This window comes from Leptosomus discolor, chromosome 13, assembly GCF_034619465.1.
Source record: "Leptosomus discolor isolate bLepDis1 chromosome 13, bLepDis1.hap2, whole genome shotgun sequence".
In the NCBI taxonomy this organism is placed as follows: domain Eukaryota; kingdom Metazoa; phylum Chordata; class Aves; order Leptosomiformes; family Leptosomidae; genus Leptosomus; species Leptosomus discolor.
This window is the reverse complement of record NC_141403.1, coordinates 22,471,865-22,490,067: the sequence shown is the minus strand read 5'-3', so window position 1 is coordinate 22,490,067 and position 18,203 is coordinate 22,471,865. Positions and strand designations below refer to the sequence as shown.

At 42.8% G+C, this 18,203-nt stretch overlaps 1 protein-coding gene across 1 annotated transcript in view; it reads left to right on the top strand.

Annotated features, from left to right (window-relative positions):
• The first annotated feature begins 662 nt into the window (after nt 1-662).
• LOC104346162 (collagen alpha-1(XV) chain) overlaps nt 663-18,203 on the top strand; it is a 149,223-nt gene continuing 131,682 nt past the window's right edge. Inside the window, exons 1-2 of the mRNA XM_086472481.1 lie at nt 663-861; nt 6,403-6,502. Of these exons, the coding sequence (XP_086328607.1) occupies nt 663-861; nt 6,403-6,502 (299 nt within the window). The remainder of the gene's footprint in view (nt 862-6,402; nt 6,503-18,203) is intronic.

Here is an 18,203-nt window from a genome sequence, read left to right as displayed (position 1 = left end):
TTAAAGAACTGCAGGAGGAAGTTCACAGGTTGTGCTGCATCAGGGAAGATGAAAAGGAGATTGACTCCTTTGCGATTTTGTAATTGATTGTTTGCAAAGGGTGCAGGGTAGGAGATACAAGAGACATCTGGAGACAGACCCCCTTCCACTCTGTTTTCTCTTCTCCAGTGTCTGTACACAAATGCACACAGCCTGGGGAACAAGCAGGAGGAACTAGAGCTCCATGTGTGGTCACAGAACTGCAGTATCATTGGAATGACTGAGACATGGTGGGTTGCTCACAAGGCTGAAATGTCGCAGTGGATCAATACAAGTCAATGCTGAAAGACAGCCAGGAAAGACAGGGAGGGCAGTTATCGCTGTGCAGGAGCTTGAATAAATTGAGTGCTTCTGTGAGACAGTCTGGTTGAAAGCTTGTGAGTCAGGACCAGAGGAGAGGGTCACTAAGGGTGGTATTAAGGTGGGAGTTTGTTACACACCAAATGATCAGGGTGAGAAAGTGGTTGAAGCCTTCTTTAAACAACTCGAGGAAGTCTCTGGATCACAGACCCTCATTCTTAGAGTGTAATTTAACCTCACTGACACCTGCTGGAAGTGCAACATGACAGAAATTGAGCAGTGAAGATTTCTGGAGGGTGTCAGTGACAATTTCTTGATGAGGAATGAGCCGACAGGAACATTATGAAACTCAACAAGTACAAATGCAAAGTCCTGCACCTGGGAAGGAAGAACCCTTTGCAATGATACAGGCTGGGAACAGACTGGCTGGGGGCAGCTCTGCTGAGAAGAACCTAGATGTCCTGGTGGACAACAAGCTGAACATGAGCCAGCAGTGCGCCCTAGCAGCAAAGAAGGACAATGGTATCCTGGGTTGTTCCTGTATTAACAGGAGCACTGGCTATAGGCTAGAAGATCTGGGGAAGTGTTTATCCCCTTTTATTCAGCCCTTGTTAGACAAAATATAGAAAACTGTATCCAGTTTTGCGACCTATGTTACAAGAGAGATACCAAAAAATTGAAGTGAATTCATCAGATGGCCAACAGGACAGACAAGGGCCGGAGTGCTTACCCTACAAGGAGAGGCTGAGAGAACTCGTCATCTTCAGCCTGAAGAAGATAAAACTTCTGGGAGACCTCATAGCAGCCTTCCAATGCCTAGATGGTGATCATCAAGAATATGGAGCTAGGCTTTTCATAATGGTGCTTGGTTGGAAGATAAATGACATTAATAGGTGTTAAGTTGAAATGAGGGAGGTTCCCACTGGATATAAGAGGAAACATTTTCACCAAGAGGACAGCCAAGCATTGGAACAGGTTTCACAGTGAGTCTATGCATTCTCCATCCATGGCAATTTCATGACCAGAATGAATAAAGCCCAATAATGTGGGCTAGCTGATGCTTCTTAGAGCAGGAAGTGGGATTAGATCATCCTCTGAGGTCCCTTTCAACCTGAATTATCCTGTGATCCTATGATCCAGAGGGGTATGGAGTTTTTTCCCTTCAGACATCCAAGTTTCCTTGTAGCCACAATAATTTACATCTGTTTTCTCTTTGCCACCAACAGTGGTTAACATCAGTGCTTTTGGTGATGTCTCCAGGAGAGTGGTCTACTATTGCTCTTCTGGGCCACCCCTCCAAGTAGCCTCAGGAACTTCTGAATACTTCCAGGAAGCTATTTGTGACATACATGATCCACACGGATCCTTAGCCAAAAACACATTGACTAGACTTTTCTCAAACCTTCCTTTGCCCCTGATTTCTTTATACATGGCTGTCAGTTGCTGTAAGTAGTCGGGACCCACCTTGATCAAGCAATGACAATGGTTCTGAGACTTGAAGACCAATTTCCAAAGAAGAATGTCAGGGTTGTACTCACTGCAACTGTCAGCTTAGCTGTTTTTAAGAAAATGTCCCAAAATGTTGCACGCACCAATCAAGACTGGTCCATACTAGTCAGCTTCCTTCTCCAAAAGTGCTGACAGAGCCATAGGGAACCTCTATCTCTCACCTGAAGTTCTCAGAAAGGAAAAATGCTACACTCTGTGCGGCAGCATGGTATTAGAGTGTAAGGCCACCAGTTTTACACTAGCGTAAGCCTAATAAGATGTTAAAAAAGCAGGATGAAATGTCAATAGGTGAAGTCATTATGACCCTTTTGCTTGCGTCACTTCAACATGGGGCACCAGATTCAGCAGTGACCTTGGTTGCTATAGGAGCAAGTATAAGCAAGAGCCTTTCTGCATACCATTCCTTGGTATTAACTATAAATACCAAGCGCTACCACTCTTAGAAGCAGACACTGTCTGGAAAAATATGCTGTTGATTTCAGAAAGTGCAGTTACTTAGAAGAGACTTAAATGAAAAGTAAAATCACTGAACAGAATTAATTCTGGTTTAGCTCAAACCAGGACACTCTCTTCTCCTCCTCATCTTTCAAAGATGCAGAACATTGTATTCTAGCAGAGTAGTAAGAAGCCAAATGTGTTGCTGGTTGTTATTTTGTGAAATAATGTTGCGATTAAGATTTTTGAAAAATCAGGTTCAAATCCTTTAATACATTCCAAATATATCCCAGAACCTTCAAAGAAAATAAGGCTTACACAATCCTGCCTTTGTGCGTGTGTCATGTTATGTCTCCACATCTGCATCCTTTCTGTATTTTTTAGCTAGTTTGTTGGCTTGTTTCAACCATTTGGTGCAAGTAGGACCTCAAGCAGGTTAATTTTCTACACTTTTCACAGACAGGAAGCAAGAGATAAAAGACCCGATTTATTGAAAGGCGAGTGGCTAGGAGGGAGCAGCGTGGGTCTCCGCAGTCCAGATTTTCCTTTACTTTTGGTCACTGTGTTGCTCAGGCAAATCCTTCTCACTGCTGCCCTGTCCTTGCCTGTGTCCCAGGCACTCATCCTTACCGGTGGTCACTAGCAGCTTGCCCTGCACCCCCAGACTGATGTGTCCCTCTCAGTTTGTCAGCTGCTGGCTAATGATTCTAACACACAAATCTGAGGTAGCTGCATGCCTCATGCTCTTAACCAGTTTTCTCTAAGTAGGTGGAGCTTATACATTGTACTTTCTCTTTGTCCAGCTAATTGCTTTTTCTCTTCTCCGCTCCACACCTTCTACCTTCTGATAGAAGAAATAATCCTTCTATCCACAGCTTTTCTTCTGTCCATGTGCCAATTAATTATGACCTACTTAGGCAATTTTAGCCAAGCTTGGTGGAGAAGCATAGACTTTCAAAGATGTTGCTCCAAGTTTTGTGAGAATTGGATGAAAGAATCCGAAATTCATGCTTACAATGAGAGAAAGGCAGCAAGAACTTCCACCCTTTAGACAATCCAACATGCAGAGATCATCTGGGCAAAGAACATGTGTGTAGCTCAGAACCAAGTGATAGCTTAGCACAAGTGATCGCCTCTCTAAGAAAATTACCCGGGCAGATCGAAGCCACCTGGGAAGTAAGCTAGAGTACTGAGACCTGACAGGCAGAGGAACTCCAACAACCACATCAGGGGTAGCAGAGCACGTTGACTACAGCTGCTCCCAGAGCATCACAGGAGAGGATGCAGACCACTGTCAGGACACGAAACCCATCAACGTGAGTCAATAAGAGAAGATCTCAGGACCACCTGACAGGCGGAGAGGGAGGTCTGTGTTGATCTGTGTGGCCAGGCATGTATACTTACATATTACATAGGTTTGGGAACACGTGCTCAGCCTCACCACAGGCAGGACCTGGGGAAACAGCGCTTCCACAGACTTACCTCTCTCAGGCTGCTGCATTTGGCAACCCCTGACAGATACAGATATTCACGCTATTAAACCCTGGCACTAATGGAGATAGAATTGTGACAAAACAGCACAGGCTTTTTGGAGTCTGTGTCACAGAGCAGCTACGACTGACTGCTCCACAAGGGAAGCCAGGAGCTGAGAGTGATCACAGCTCAGGGAGAGACCTTGCTGACCGGGGCACTGTCCCACAGCCCCCGAGCTGGGCGAGCAGGGCAGAGTGCTAGTTACAAGGCCCGTTGACAGTCCAAGACGAGGCAATGCAATCAGATCCAGGGTCCATTGCGGGAGTCTAGTCACAAAAAATGGAGTCAGGGCGGGCAATAAGGCTACGATGCAGGTCCTGGGTCCACCCAGCAGACAAGCTGACTGCTACACAGGTCCCAAGCTCATCCAGGAGGTAGTACCAGAGGCAGGGCCACAGACAGACACAACTGCAACGTACCTCAGAGGCTGAAACCCCAGGCCTGATCTTTGATAGGGCTCCTGGCACAACGGGCTGGCAGTGTGAGCAGGGGTCCCTGAGGAGGCTGCTCAGAGCAGTTAGTGCCCATGGGTGCACTCAAGGCTTGCCAGTCTGCTACTTTTTCATCAAACTGAAGGGAAGGTTTTCAATTAAAAGAAGAACGACTCAAATGCTAAATAACTTGGCAGTACTGACTTCTCCTCCACATTCATATTTTTAGGAGCTGCTTCTCAGCAATAAGTCAGGCTTCAATGTTACGCAGGGAATTTGGAGGTGAGCAGCCCTTGATCATCCCTCTTTGCCTAAACATACTCATGATTAAAAATAATTTATTGGAGAGCTTAATGCATTAGTATATTAAAAAAAACCCCTTCTGATAAAGCGCATTTACATAGATTTATTATTAAGTGTAAACCTGTTCTGTGCTATTAGGTTTATTACTACTGGTCCATATCTCTTATTTTCTTATATAATTATCTGGGTTTTTTGACTTAATAAATAAGAGATATTAGCACTATCAGAAATGATAAAACAAAACCAGAGGTCATTGCTTGTACTTTAATCACCTAATTATTGTATTTATTTTACACAGTGTTACTATTGTCTTGTGATTCTTTCATATATTTAGCTTGGTTTCTCACCATTTTGGGTTTTCACTGTCACATGAGAGGAATGAGCAAGTTAAGGGCAGGCTAACAAAGATATAATAAATCCCTGAGAAAATGTTACTGAGGAGAGGAAGTTCATCTAACCCAGCTGCCAAGAATGAGGCCAATGAACATCTGCATTGGATTATAATGCTGCAGGAAAGCTAAAATGAGCCTGTGTTATAAGAACCCGCTGTTAATCTTACTTGTTTGTTCCATTTCTCCTTTGTTTATACTTTCTTGGAGCCAAGGAAACACCAGTTTCTTTATTAGTGCAACTACATACAGACGTGCAAACAAGTGCTTGTAAAATCCCATTTTTATGTGTACTAGCATCAGAGCTAGCAACAACAACAAGACAGAATGCAAAACTTGAGGTATTTTTTGAGAAGTCACCACTGTAAACACAAACTTTAACTGAAACAGTCCCTGTGCTCTTCAGCAGCAGCTACTATAGCCAGGAACTGGCTCACTCAGTGCCCTCTCTCCTGCAGTTTGTAGCACTTCTGAAGGAAAGAAGGGAGAATTCCTGAGTGACAGAGCAGAAGCTACACTTAGTGAGGTGTGACCACTATGCAATTGACAAAGAGCCTATGCAGATTTATGAAGTCCTTCCACAGATCAAGGCTACTAAGTGTACTCGGTTTTAAACTAAAAATGCAGAATTTTTCTACTTTTTGCAAGTCCACCTGTGTGCCAAAAAGCCAGCCAAGGTTTTTTTTTTCTTTGCTGGTGTATTACCAGCTGTAAAAATTGTCTCAAGGGCTTAACTACTACTAATTAACTCCTACAAAAACTTAACCACTCCTGTAAGATCCCACTTTATTCTGGGCACCTCCCATGCTGCTATCATTGCCATTGCAGGTGTAACCGGTCGATACGTACTGCTCAGATTTTTTGGCAGTACTCAAGAAAATGTAAGAAAATTTAGAAGTTGGGCAGGACTGAGAAGGATAAAAGTCTGGAAAACTAGCATTTTGTTGCTCTGGTTAGCAAATGTGATTGTTAAGTAAGTCTTCTAGTGTCTGTTTTGTTTATTTCATTTTTTTTTTTTTTTCCAAGAAGCAAAACTGTTCTAGGCAGTCTGAGACAAAAAAACATGGAGAAGATGAAACAAACTACAAATAACTGCCATGCTTTATTTTTGGAAAATCCAAAATCTAAGAGCTGCTTCTCCTCCTCTGTTTTACAACTAACTTTCAATAACTTTAGCTTTTCTTGAAAATCTGTCCTGCTGGTTTTGTTTGATTGTTTGTTTCATGTATCACTTTAAACGGCTGTTTAATTTTTAAAAAGGTTGAGATGTCCTTTAATCTTGGAAGACAGAAATACCTCTTCTCTCTTCCTCTATTGCTCTACAGTGCATACCTCTCATGCCTGATCCTGGCTGATTGAGAAGTAACATGTACAAAAATATATTTTTCCCTTTTTGGCTTCCTCTTTGCAAAGCATAAAATTTGAAGGTTTTTCCTTTTCTTTTTGTTGGTATTTTTGTGTAGTCAGTACATCAAAGAAGCTTTACACAATTGTTGTGGAAGACCTGAGGTTTGCAGCTGCTCCAGCTGAGCAAGGCAGCCAGCAGAAAACCCTGAAACCCAAGTAAAAAGTCTATACATATGCTTCAGAGATGGTAAAAATAGAAGTGTCGTTAGCTGGTTTGGCTAGGCAACAATATAAAAAGGTTAGCTTTTCTTGAAAAGCGCTATAGGTAAGGAATTAATGTTTGATGTCTTGAGGAGTGACTGCCAGTGTTAATATACTAGCAGACGATTTGTAGCACGGTAGCAGGTATCACAGCGTCACAGAGGGCGCCACACTAGCAGGTGTAACTCTGGATCTTAGGCTTATTTCAGGTGTTCTGTTAATTCAATCCTATCATGTAAACCCAAGTGGAAACTTGAAGCATGTTAGTTTAAAACTAATGAAAGGAAAACACTGAAAGTGAATGAAAATGGATTCTTTTTTCCCATCTGAGAGCTCACTGGATTTCTAGAAGGCTTTATGGATGTGCTGTGTGTGTGCCAAGGAGAACTGCTTGTTGAAGTGCTCAGCATTTGCAGCATTGGCTCATGCCCTTAAATGATTTATATTTTGCTAAGCTCTGACTAATTAGCTACTACAATTTCCTATCCATGTTATCTGCCTTTGGTTGTGTTATATGGAAAGCTTAAAATAATTCAACAATGTCTGATAAAAAATCAGAAAAATCTAAGCAAGCTACGCAAACTTTAAGCCTCTAGAAACATTTGCACACCCTTGGTGAAACTGAAAGACTAAAATATTGAAAGCGTCTGTCTGTTCTTGGCTCATTACTCCAAGCAGACTTCAGGACTGATCAGAACTGAGAGCAGAAGGACCAGACCCCTGATATGGCTTACTCTTCTGAGGCCTCACTGCATGGAGGAGGGAGTCACCTGTTTTCAATGATCAGAGAACAAGAGATGAGTCTCTGAGGCAGCGGCACTGCATATCTTAGTGGAAGAAATGGTTGAAATGCATGAAATGGGGCAGAAACTGGGTTTACAGTCTGTGAGAACATGGAGAGACAGGCAGGAGTGGGAGCTGAAAGAAAAACCTAATCAGGTGAGACAATGATGGAGTGGGTAAGGGAGCGGGACTCAGGACTGCAGGAGATTACTACTTGCTTCTCTTCACTGTTCATCTGGTTTCTGAAGCAATGAAATACGATGATAGGGTATCCAGAATAGAGACTGATTAGAGTTCACATAATACAAGACTGTATGCCAGGCAGGGATAAAAGCCATGCTGAGTGAGTTAGCACTGCCTAATTTGTGTATTGAGTGAGGATGGAAATAATGAAAGAGAATTTTGTAGATAAAGGCCACCATAAGTAGTCCTAAAAAGCCAGATGGAGGATATTGGCATGGCATTAATTAATTTACTATTTCTAATTTTTAGAGTTTATTTTTCAGGAAGCAAGAAATGCATCTGGCAGAAAGAATTTGTAGCATCAAAATGTAATCTAAGATTTTACAGTTGTTTGTTTTCAGCCTGTGAACATGATGAAGATCACTGCATCTCAGACGTAAAGGGAAAAAAAGAGAATGGACACTTAAGCTGGTTTACTAACAACAACCACAGCAATTATAGGTAGTGGGAGTCTTGATGGACAAGCAAGACAATTTAGACTCTTCCAGCTAGTGTCAAGCAAAATGGACAGAGCAGAGCTGTCAAAGATAGAAATTTCCTATCCCTATAGTGGTTCTTGTGGTGCGAGTAGGAATGAGATGCTCTCTGCCCCTAAGCTACTGCTCCTAGTGATATGAGGGCAGCTGAACTGGACCCTGTGTCTATTCTGAACGTATGTGGGTCCATCAGTGTACATGTATTGCTCAGAGCAGCTGCTGCAGCACAGGGGAGCAGGCAGAAGTTGTGGTGGGAAGTACCCACTGCAGGATGTGAGCTGTTCAGTTAGAGGATATAGGATGCAAATCTCTAGGAAATCACGAAAAATGCTCTGCATCTATCTGAAGACAGTAAGAGAAATAGATGCACTCTTATTAATCCAAATGTGTATTCAAGGACTACACAATTTGCCCGGCTAAAGAACAGAACTATTTTGGTCACTGGTAATTTCTTCTTTTCAACCTATGATTAAACCCTTGGACGATGAAATTTTGTTGTTTCAAGAGCTAACAGGTGACGAGAACCTGTTAATTTTGTGTTTGATGATGACAACTTACAGTCTGTTCTGGCACAGACCTTTGGCGGTGGTGCACACACCGGTGTATGAAGCACTGCACGTGGGTATGGTCAGGCTTCCTCCTGTTCTCCTGCTGCTGCCCTTCCCAGCCCTGTGGTTACCAGTGCCTTGGTGGTGTACCACAGTGCAGCAGGGCATTCTGCACGGGGCTGGGCAGGGCACTTACAGGGTAGATCTGGCGCAGGGGAGTTAGGCTCGGGCAAGCGTTAGCGGGAACCCTCCCCGATGGTATCAGGACGTATAGGGTAGGGGATCCACAGGCTCCTCCTGGCCAGTGGTGTGGAATGAGCCCTCTGGCCTTTGACGTTGCAACCAGGGATGGCTTAAGGAGCATTGATGTGGTCACTGGCATTGGCTCTGGGGCCTGGGTTTGACAAAAACCGCCATGGGCAGTCTAGGTAACTGGCAGGGTTGGAGCCATAGTGGTCCAGGCCCAAGGTCTCATGTTCTGTGGGTGGATGTGGTACATTCTTGTGAACAGTCTAGCTGGTGATAGCAGAGATTTTGAGCACATCAATAACACGTCTACTTCTTTCTTTTTCTGGAAATACTAGCTCATTTAATAAGAATCACCTCAAGTTATAAGCCTTGTCTTGATCTATGCAAATTCTTCTAGCAGTGTTGAACAGTCCTGGTGTGTCAGAAGGAGTGCATTTGTTTAAATTGTGGAGTGGAGGGAGGAAGAGCAGGTTTTTTCGTTTTGAGTAGCTTTTTGCAAAGCATTATTCAGTGTGTTTGTGTGCCAAACAACTCTTCCTAAAATAAAATCAATGAAGAAAAAAAAAAAAAAAGTTGGACTTATAACATGTGAATCATGTTGTTGCTCAAAGCTTATTTTGCCCACATCTTATTTTTAAGGCGTATCACTAACTGTATTTTAAATTTTGGAAAAAGAATCCAGCACATGGGTAATACGTTTATTTCTGTCTTGTAACTGTGGGTAGTAGCTATCCTGTAACAGTCACAGGCAGCATAAACACACTTTCTGTCCTGCTGGTATTGCATGTTTCCTTTTTTTGGTACTTAAATGCATAGCTTTTCCTTCCCTTTCTCCCTTAATTAGCAGACTCACTACCTGTGGGTAAGTTTCTTTTTTAACCTCTGCTGCCTTATCCTGAGCAGGCATTCCGGAGATCTCAGCCAGAAAGTGATCAGAAGAAGAAAAATCACAGCTGGTAGTGGGAAGACAGGCAACGTAGAAAGCAGAATTTACTGTCTTTTGGGAAGAGACAGAGAACAGTTCACCAAATTGCATAAAAGTAGTCTGCCACTTGGAAAATATTTTCCAAAAATACACTGATGAAGTGGAAACAGACATACTTGGATAAGAGTGAATAATGCATTTGTCTGCTACAATGTGATGCCAGACTAAGGTGGTCATGCACTGTCTGTATTTTTAAAGTTCTTTGACAGATGATAATCTCAAAGATAATTATTCTCAAAGAAAACATTTCCATTCTGTAAACTGAAAAGTGAAACTTAGGACGTAAAAATTGGCATTTTTATTCAAAGTGGTTTCTACTTTGTAAGTTTTTATTTATTTGTTTCCCTTTAGTCTTAAGAATAGATAGCATGGACTTTTTTTTAAAAAAAAGATTATTTGCTAACACACTGTTTTAAAGGTAATTTGAAAATGCATTGATTTTTTCCGCTTTTGGGTAAAATTAGTTCTCCTAATCATTACAAATATCTTCCAATTTTAAGTCAGTTGGATGCCGTAATTTTCTCTAAATAATATAATGGCAGCTGAGCAATGGGGTAAAGGAGATTTGAAGAGGGAAGAGAAACCCTGTTAAGATCTTTGTGACAATGCTGCTCTGTGTTGGCAAATAAAGCTGCCTCCTTGTAACATGGATTTTGCGCACTTTGCAAGTGAAGTTTGGTGTTCATCAGAAACACATTTTCTACAACACAAATGTGACTAGATCAGCCTGCCAGCAAATGCAGCCATCAAACTGAAATCATCACACACGGTGGCCTTGACTCACATTTTTCCACTGACAGCTGGTGAGAATTGTGCATGTTAAACTTCATGAAATTGGGAATTTCTGTTCTTCCACCTATGTTTTTATGGACATTTCCCCCTAATATGTGATGGCTTTTTTTCTGAACAGATCTTAGTTTTACTTTATATCTTAGTTTCATTTTTTATGTCCTGGATCTTATTTAAAGTTCTAAATTCAAAGGAAGTGTGTCTTATGGGAGAGAGAGAAGAAACAATCAGCATGAACATAGTATCCCTCCCAGTAAAGGAGGGATGTTGTGTAAAAACAACTCCAGATGTTGACAACTTGCTGTAAGGCCTCATCCCCATAGCCAACACCAGAGTGAAAACCCCCAACGTTAGGACCCAGAGGAGCAGTGGAAGGGTGAACATAACACCAGAGAAAGGGTAGAAGTTAAGAAATATATGTGCATTAATTTTTTTAATTGTATTACTGCTGTTATTGTATCTTTTCCTGTATATAAGTACCCTAGCTACTTTATTATTCATTCTTTTTCTGCAGTAATTAGATGATAACTAATGGTGATTAGTTTTGAATTAGACTGTTAAAAATTCCATTATACTAACAATCTCAGAGTCACAGACGGCTGAGGTGGGAGGGGACTTCTGCAGGTCATCTGGTCCAACCCTCCCGCTGAAGCAGGAGTAGGCTGGAGTAGGCTGCCTGGGACTATGTCCATCTGGATGGCTTTTAGATATCCCCAAGGACTGAGACTCAACAACCTCCTTGACCAGCCTGTGACAGTGCTCAGTCACCTCACAAGTGTTCTCTGATGTTCAGAGGGAAGTTCCTGTGTTTCAGTCTGTGCTCGTTGCCTCTGGTCCTGTCACTGGGCACCACTGAAAAGAGCCTGGCTTCATCCTCTTTGCACCCTCCCTTCAAACATTTATGTACATTGACAAGATCCCTCCTGAGCCTTCTCTTTTCCAGGCTGAACAGTCCCAGCTCTCTCAGCCTTTCTTTGTAGGAGAGATGCTCCAGTCCCTTAATAATCTTCATGGCTCTGTTGGACTCTCTCCAGGATATCCATATGTCTCTTGTACTGCGGAGTGCAGAACTGGACCCAGGGCTCCAGGTGCGGCCTCACCAGTGCTGAGCAGAGGAGAAGGAGCAACTCCCTCAATCTGATGGCAACAGGAATGACCTGTAAGCCACCCCACCCTGTCCCGGTGAGTCCAACAAGACTGTAGCCCTGCAGCTGCACACAGATCTCTAACTTACCATGTTTATTTCCCATGCTATGTACATCCCGATTTGCCAGCAAGGGCCTTGGTTTTTCCTGTAACGCTACCTTGCTTGCATACAAATGCTGGAGGTGATCCTGTTTAAGCCTTGTCTTGCTGATTTTGTGTTTCCTTTCTGAAACATCAGCCCATGACCTTTGCTGGTCGGCCCTCTCCATCCCTCCCTCACACGGCTGCTGGTAACTCTGTTCCTTCACTATGATTCCTAGTTTAAGCACCTTCTTCTCAGGTCAACCATCCTGGTGGCAAAGATACCTTTGCCCTGCCTATTGAGGTGGATCCCAACTCTCCCAAAATCTTGCGTTTATTGCAGTTTAAGAGGCGTGCTCCCTCTTTGCCCATAAACAAGATTCTGAGTTTAACAACTAGATCTGGAAAAAAATGTTGCTGGGTTCTTCGCTGTCATACACATGGTATAAACACCAGGTCTCATACTGAGCATTATTTTGATCTGAATGTTTATTTAGGGCAAGTATGTTGGGTAAAATGCTCACACTATAGGCATCTGTCTTGGTTTGAAAGACAGGTGTCTGCAGAGGAAGGCAGGAGCCTCCCTTGAGATGGAAAGTGCAACCCCCTTCCCTCCAAATTATTATAATTTTGAAATTAACGGGCCTTCAGGCAAAGATATGGGGAATAGGAATAACAGTTCTTTACTAATATATATATATACATATATAACACAAGGCAGGGAAAAAAAAAGCAACCCCCTGGTTTACACTGGCAGAGTCAGGAATACAACCTGACACCCTGTTAGGGTGGCAGTAGCAGTCCGATAAGATGCTGGCTGCAGTCCTCCTGAAGCGATGGGTGTAGTGCTGTGGAAGCAGCGATCAGGTAAAAGAGTCTGGTCTTCCTCCGAAGGTCCAGTGGTAGGTAGGTAGCTCTCGTCCTCTGGAACTCCAGTGAGGGGGGGGGGAAACTCCTCTGGGAATCCAGTAGCAGAAGGCTGCTAGGCTGTTGGAGATCTCAGTTTTTATTTAGCATGGACTGCTTGGCTCCTCCCCCCGGGCGGAGCATCTCACAATAGGATGGGGAGTCGCGAGGCAGTTCCTTGATGGGCCATGAACAGGAGATAGTCCAGGAGCGAGTTATCGATGGGTCAGGCGATAAGGCATTGTTGTGCCCAGTAACAGGAGATAGTCCAGAGGGGGGAGGCAGGGAGCACCGCCCCACCTGGTCTCAACAGCTCCTGAAGATGGTGATAGAATACTTTTTTTATTTTTCTTTTTGGGCACATTTTACACTGTAACCTAGGACAGCACCTGAAAACTTTCTCAATAAGGTCAGAATTTTAATGTTTATCTAAGCAAAGTACTTGTATTCCTTTTGCCTGTGAAGGTGGATTATCAGTCCTGTCCGTGTTATGATGATCTACAAAGTAGAAATTTGAGGCAATAATCTGATGGTGATTAAAGACTTGGCATTTGCATCACTTCATGGCTGGCTTACAAAGTAGGATTTTACTTTTCTGAAAACCGCTCCTTCATATAAACTGGTGGGACAAGAGGTTTGTCCCACTGTAGGAAAGTATGCTTTTTACAAGTTTGACTCAAGGCAGTGTAAAAAGTAGTCAGCGAGGTCACTCCTTGGGTCAAGCTCTATAAATATTTCTAAAAAGTAAAATATTTGAGTCAAGCTAGCTTGCACAGAATGGGTAGAGGGACTTTGGTGAAGCTTTTACTTCCTGTACCATGAGGGAGGCCGTGTGTGCGCGCGTGTACGTGTGTGTGTGTGTGTGTAGGAGAAAATGTTTCTTCAGCTCAGCAGAACACGGAGACAGACAGCGAAAGTGCTGCATATAATTCTTTCTGGGTTTATTCATATAAAAGGAATGTATGACATTTAGTCTGAATGGAGCCTTTCAGTGCAATGCATGTGCTTAATATGGTTAAGACTTGGTTTTTAAATATGCTTTGTACCCTTCTGCCAATGATAAATTAATTTATTATAGAAATAGGATCAGTGTTGACATGCAAAGTGAGTTTAAATTACAAGCAGAACATCTGTTTTTCTTGGTTTTACAGTTGTCTCACATGGTGCGTTGTATAATTTCAGTTCCTTGTTCAGTTTCTGGACACTGACCATTTTGATTTCTGACTTTGTGTCTCATGCCAATACCATAAACTTAATCATAAACAGTTCAGCCATTTCTGTAAAGGATAATTTTTGTGACCCCAACCAAATAATTGGTCAATAGCCCTAATGTTCCTGTGTTTTAGAACACAAAATTTGATAGGGGCGTACTGACACTTCCATGTGTGCTATCAGAAGTACTGAAATATCCCGATTCATAGCACATACCACTTGAACTACTAGTGTATTGCACAAGACATGCTTTGCTAGTACGTTTCACGGATGCTTGCTTGTAGCAGAAGAATCACAGTGTTTTTCCTCTTCTAGCCGTGCTGCCTAGTGAAAGACTGAGTCAGAGTTTGTAGAGGTGAAATAGGTGTCTAAACATTTCTTCTTGGTTTCCTTGCCACCTAGTGTCAGCTAACATACCCAGACGCCCCTTTGGCTTCCTAACTGGCTTTCAGTGCTCCTCTTAGCTTGCCCTCACTTCTTCCCAACCTCCTGTCCCAGGCTTTTCACTTAGCCTTATTCTCTTTTTTGCACAATTCTTTTCGTAGTGTTCATCCATCCTCCCCACCAGTCTGATTCCCTTCATATCCACCTGTGTGCCCAACAGACCAGGTTTCTTCCCTTTTCAAAATCATCTTCCAATGTGAGTATCGATGGGAGGTTCTTTTCTTCCTAGGGTTCCCACTGCAGGCTTCAGATCCCTGAGTCCTCTTTGCCACCTTTGCTGTCCAGTCCCAGCTGTGTGAATCATTTAACAGTTTTTCCCAATGCTTTTCATAATACTGTGAGGGAGGGGTAGAGGAGAGAGAAACATTCAAGTTATGTGAAATGGAATGCTGAAGAGCTAGAAAATACCAGATTATTATTTTTTTTTTTGCCTCTGTGACTTCAATTTGTACCCTTCTGTAGGATATAATACAGGTCTGTCTTCAGGTACACTCATTTTTCACAAGTACATATTAAAACCACCATTTATAGACTTTTAAATATTTTTTTTGAAGGTGCCTTGTTTAAAGGAGAAAAAGGCAGAAAAACAGAGTATTGAAGTATTTGTTATGCTTGCAGAAGCATATCATCAAATCATTGTGAAAGCAGCTCTTTAACAGCAGTTAGCTGATGATATTCAAAGCCAAAATGTCATTCAGATTTTCTGTATTAATTGATACATCCTGCAACAATCCATCACTTAAATGATGTGCTCAGAATAATTTGGAGTACCATTTCAGGAAGCCAAGGCAGAAGAAGCCAAGGTCTGTGCATGAACAATTGGTTAAAAGAGAGGGAAAAGTGTGAGGAATATACAGTCAGCCCATGCAGCAGAAAAAGGTCACTGCTATAATTCTGCAGAGATTTGCACTCCCTGCCTTATCCAATGAGGACAAGCGCTTACATGGCTGCTGTGCAGTAACATTTGCTGACAATATGACGTCTTTTTTAAACAAGGACAGGGGCAAATTGTAAAGAAGTGCAAATGGATCTTTTAAGAGTGAATGACTGGAGAATAAAATGGTAGATGAAATTCATTCTACCATTTGTTACAAATTTATTGACAGAGGGAGGAGAAATCCTTATCACACATAACATTACTTCTTCGGTGCAAATGATTGAGCTTATGAGAGTTCCATGAAAACATTATCTCGGCTGCAGTTAAGAAAATGCACCAGTTGTGTTCCTCATCAGGAAAAATACAGAGAAAATTCCATGTCACTAGAGAAATCTAGGGATTATTTGCATCATGTGCAGTTATGATTCCTATGACTCCACCAAAGATCAACACTGATGTACTAGAACACAGAAACTCTGAGAAAGGCTAAAAAGATAACTGGAGGTGTGGAATGGTTGCAGTACAAGGAATGACCAAGTAAGTTCACACTCTGTACAGAAAGCAGGCAAGTGGAAGGGGTATATATAAAAGAGGCTTCTGAAATCACAAAGAGCATGGAGAAAACAGAATGGACAGTGAATACACGATCCCTACTCAGTACAAGAACTTGGAGACATTGAAGAACATCAGCAGGACCCAAGTCGAAACCGAAGAAGCAGAGACTTCTTTATGAAAGACATGACTGAGCAGTGGATATCCTTACCAGAGCATATTGTGAATGCCAATGCTCAGGAGAAGTCAAAGCAAAAGAGAAATCTTTTATTCTCTCCTGGCATGGTTCTTAACTCAGGCCTTGGTGCATACTGCTTCTCTAACACTAATCTTGCACAGAAATATTCTTATGATTCTTAAATCCTATTATTACAGAGGCTAGAAATGTGCAGCTAAGAAATTTGTGTTGCAGACAGGAGGAAAAAATAAGCTTCTTAACACAGAGGTGATCAGAAACACAAGAACACCCAGCCAGACTAACTCAGTGAATGAGTAAGAACTGCAGAATTGTAGCCTGCCATTTCAAATCGTAAAGAGTGCAATCAGTTAACAGAACTGAGGAAAGTTAACCGAACTTCTGCCTGGAAAACTGGGATTTTTAACTAGCAGGAAAACTCCAGCTTAACTGAAGACAGATGGAGACAGTACTGAAGGAAAGCACTTACATCCTAATTCAAAGGAGTCCTGCTGTGTTGGAAAAGGAAGAGACAAATGGCAAGGTTAAAACTGAGTGCCTGTGTACAAATGTCACTGCCCTTGTGGGGAGCAAGGTAGGCACAGACAGATACAGCAGCTATAGGAAGCCTGTTAATATTCTGTAATTCTTAGGACCACAAATGAACACTAGAAACTCAAGAAATCTCAAGGTCCTAGAGGAGTGGGGATAATAAACTGTATTTAGAGGTTTCTCTACTGCTGTTTGTTTAAAACTAATGGAAGTCTAAGGGCAATCAAGAGAGACTTCAGGACCTTGGGATGACTGGTTAAGGGATCAGGAGCACAAGTAGTGTTCCAGCTGCAGGGAGTGATGAGGGAAGAAACAGGAGGGCCCAGCAGATCAATATCTGGGTCCAAGCCTGGTGTCATCGGCAGAATTTTGTGTTTCTTCATAATGGGTTAGTTTGTGTGACACCAGGCCTGCTGGCGACCGACCGGGTACGCCTGTTGCAAACAAAAGGGAAAAGGAACTTTGCACAGGAGTTAGCAGGGCTCGTTGAAAACATTTAAACTGGATTTGAAGGGGGAAAGGGATAAAACTGGACTCACTAGAGATAAGCCTGGGGGCAACGCACCGATGTTTGAGGGACGGTGTGCAAGTGAGGTCCTTTGGTCTGCCATCTCAGTGGAGCCAGGAGACGGAGATCCATGCGGCAGCAAAGGGTTATTGATGTGTTAGAAACCAAGAAAGCACCTGAGAATGGTCACATAGGAATTAGGCCTTCCCCCCAAAAAAGGTGGTGGGATCAATAGCCCAACTGAAGTGCACCTGCACCAATGCCCACAGCAGGGGCAACAAACGGGAGCAGCTGGAAGACATTGTGCAGCTGGAAAACTATGACATAGTTGCCATCACAGAGACATGGTGGGATGACTTACACAAATGGAGTGCTGCAATGAACGGCTATAAACTCTTCAGAAGGGATACACCAGGAAGGGAGTGTGAGGAAGATTAGAAGGGCCAAAGCCCAACTAGAACTTAACTTGGCTACTGCTGTAAAAGACAATAAAAATGTTTCTATAAATACACTGGCAACAAAAGCAGGGCTAAGGAGAATCTCCATCCTCTCTTGGATGTGTGGGGGGAAGCATAGTGACAAAGGATGAGGAAACGGCTGAGGTACTTAATGCCTTCTTTGCCTCAGTCTTTAATAGTAAGACCAGATGTTCTTGGGGTACCCAGCCCTCTGAGCTGGAAAACAGAGACAGGGATCAGAATGAAGCCCCCATAATCCAAGGAGAAGTGATTAGTGACCTGCTACACCACTTAGATGCATGTCAGTCTATAGGACTGGATGGGATCCACCCAAGGGTACTGAGGGAGCTGATGGAAGTACTCACAAAACCAGTTTCAACCATTTACCAGCAGTCCTGGCTAAGCCGGGAGGTCTCATTTGACTGTAAGTTACCAAATGCGATGCCCATCTACAAGAAGGGCTGGAAGGAGGATCTGGGGAATTACAGGACTGTAGTGTGACTTCAGTGCTGGGGAAGGTTATGGAGCAGATTACCTTGAGTGCCATCAGGCAGCAAGTACAGGACAACCAGGTGATTAGGCCTAGCCAGCATGGCTTTGTGAAAGGCAGGTCCTGCTTGACTAATCTGATCTCCTTCTATGACCCGCTTAGTGGATGAGGGAAAGGCTGTG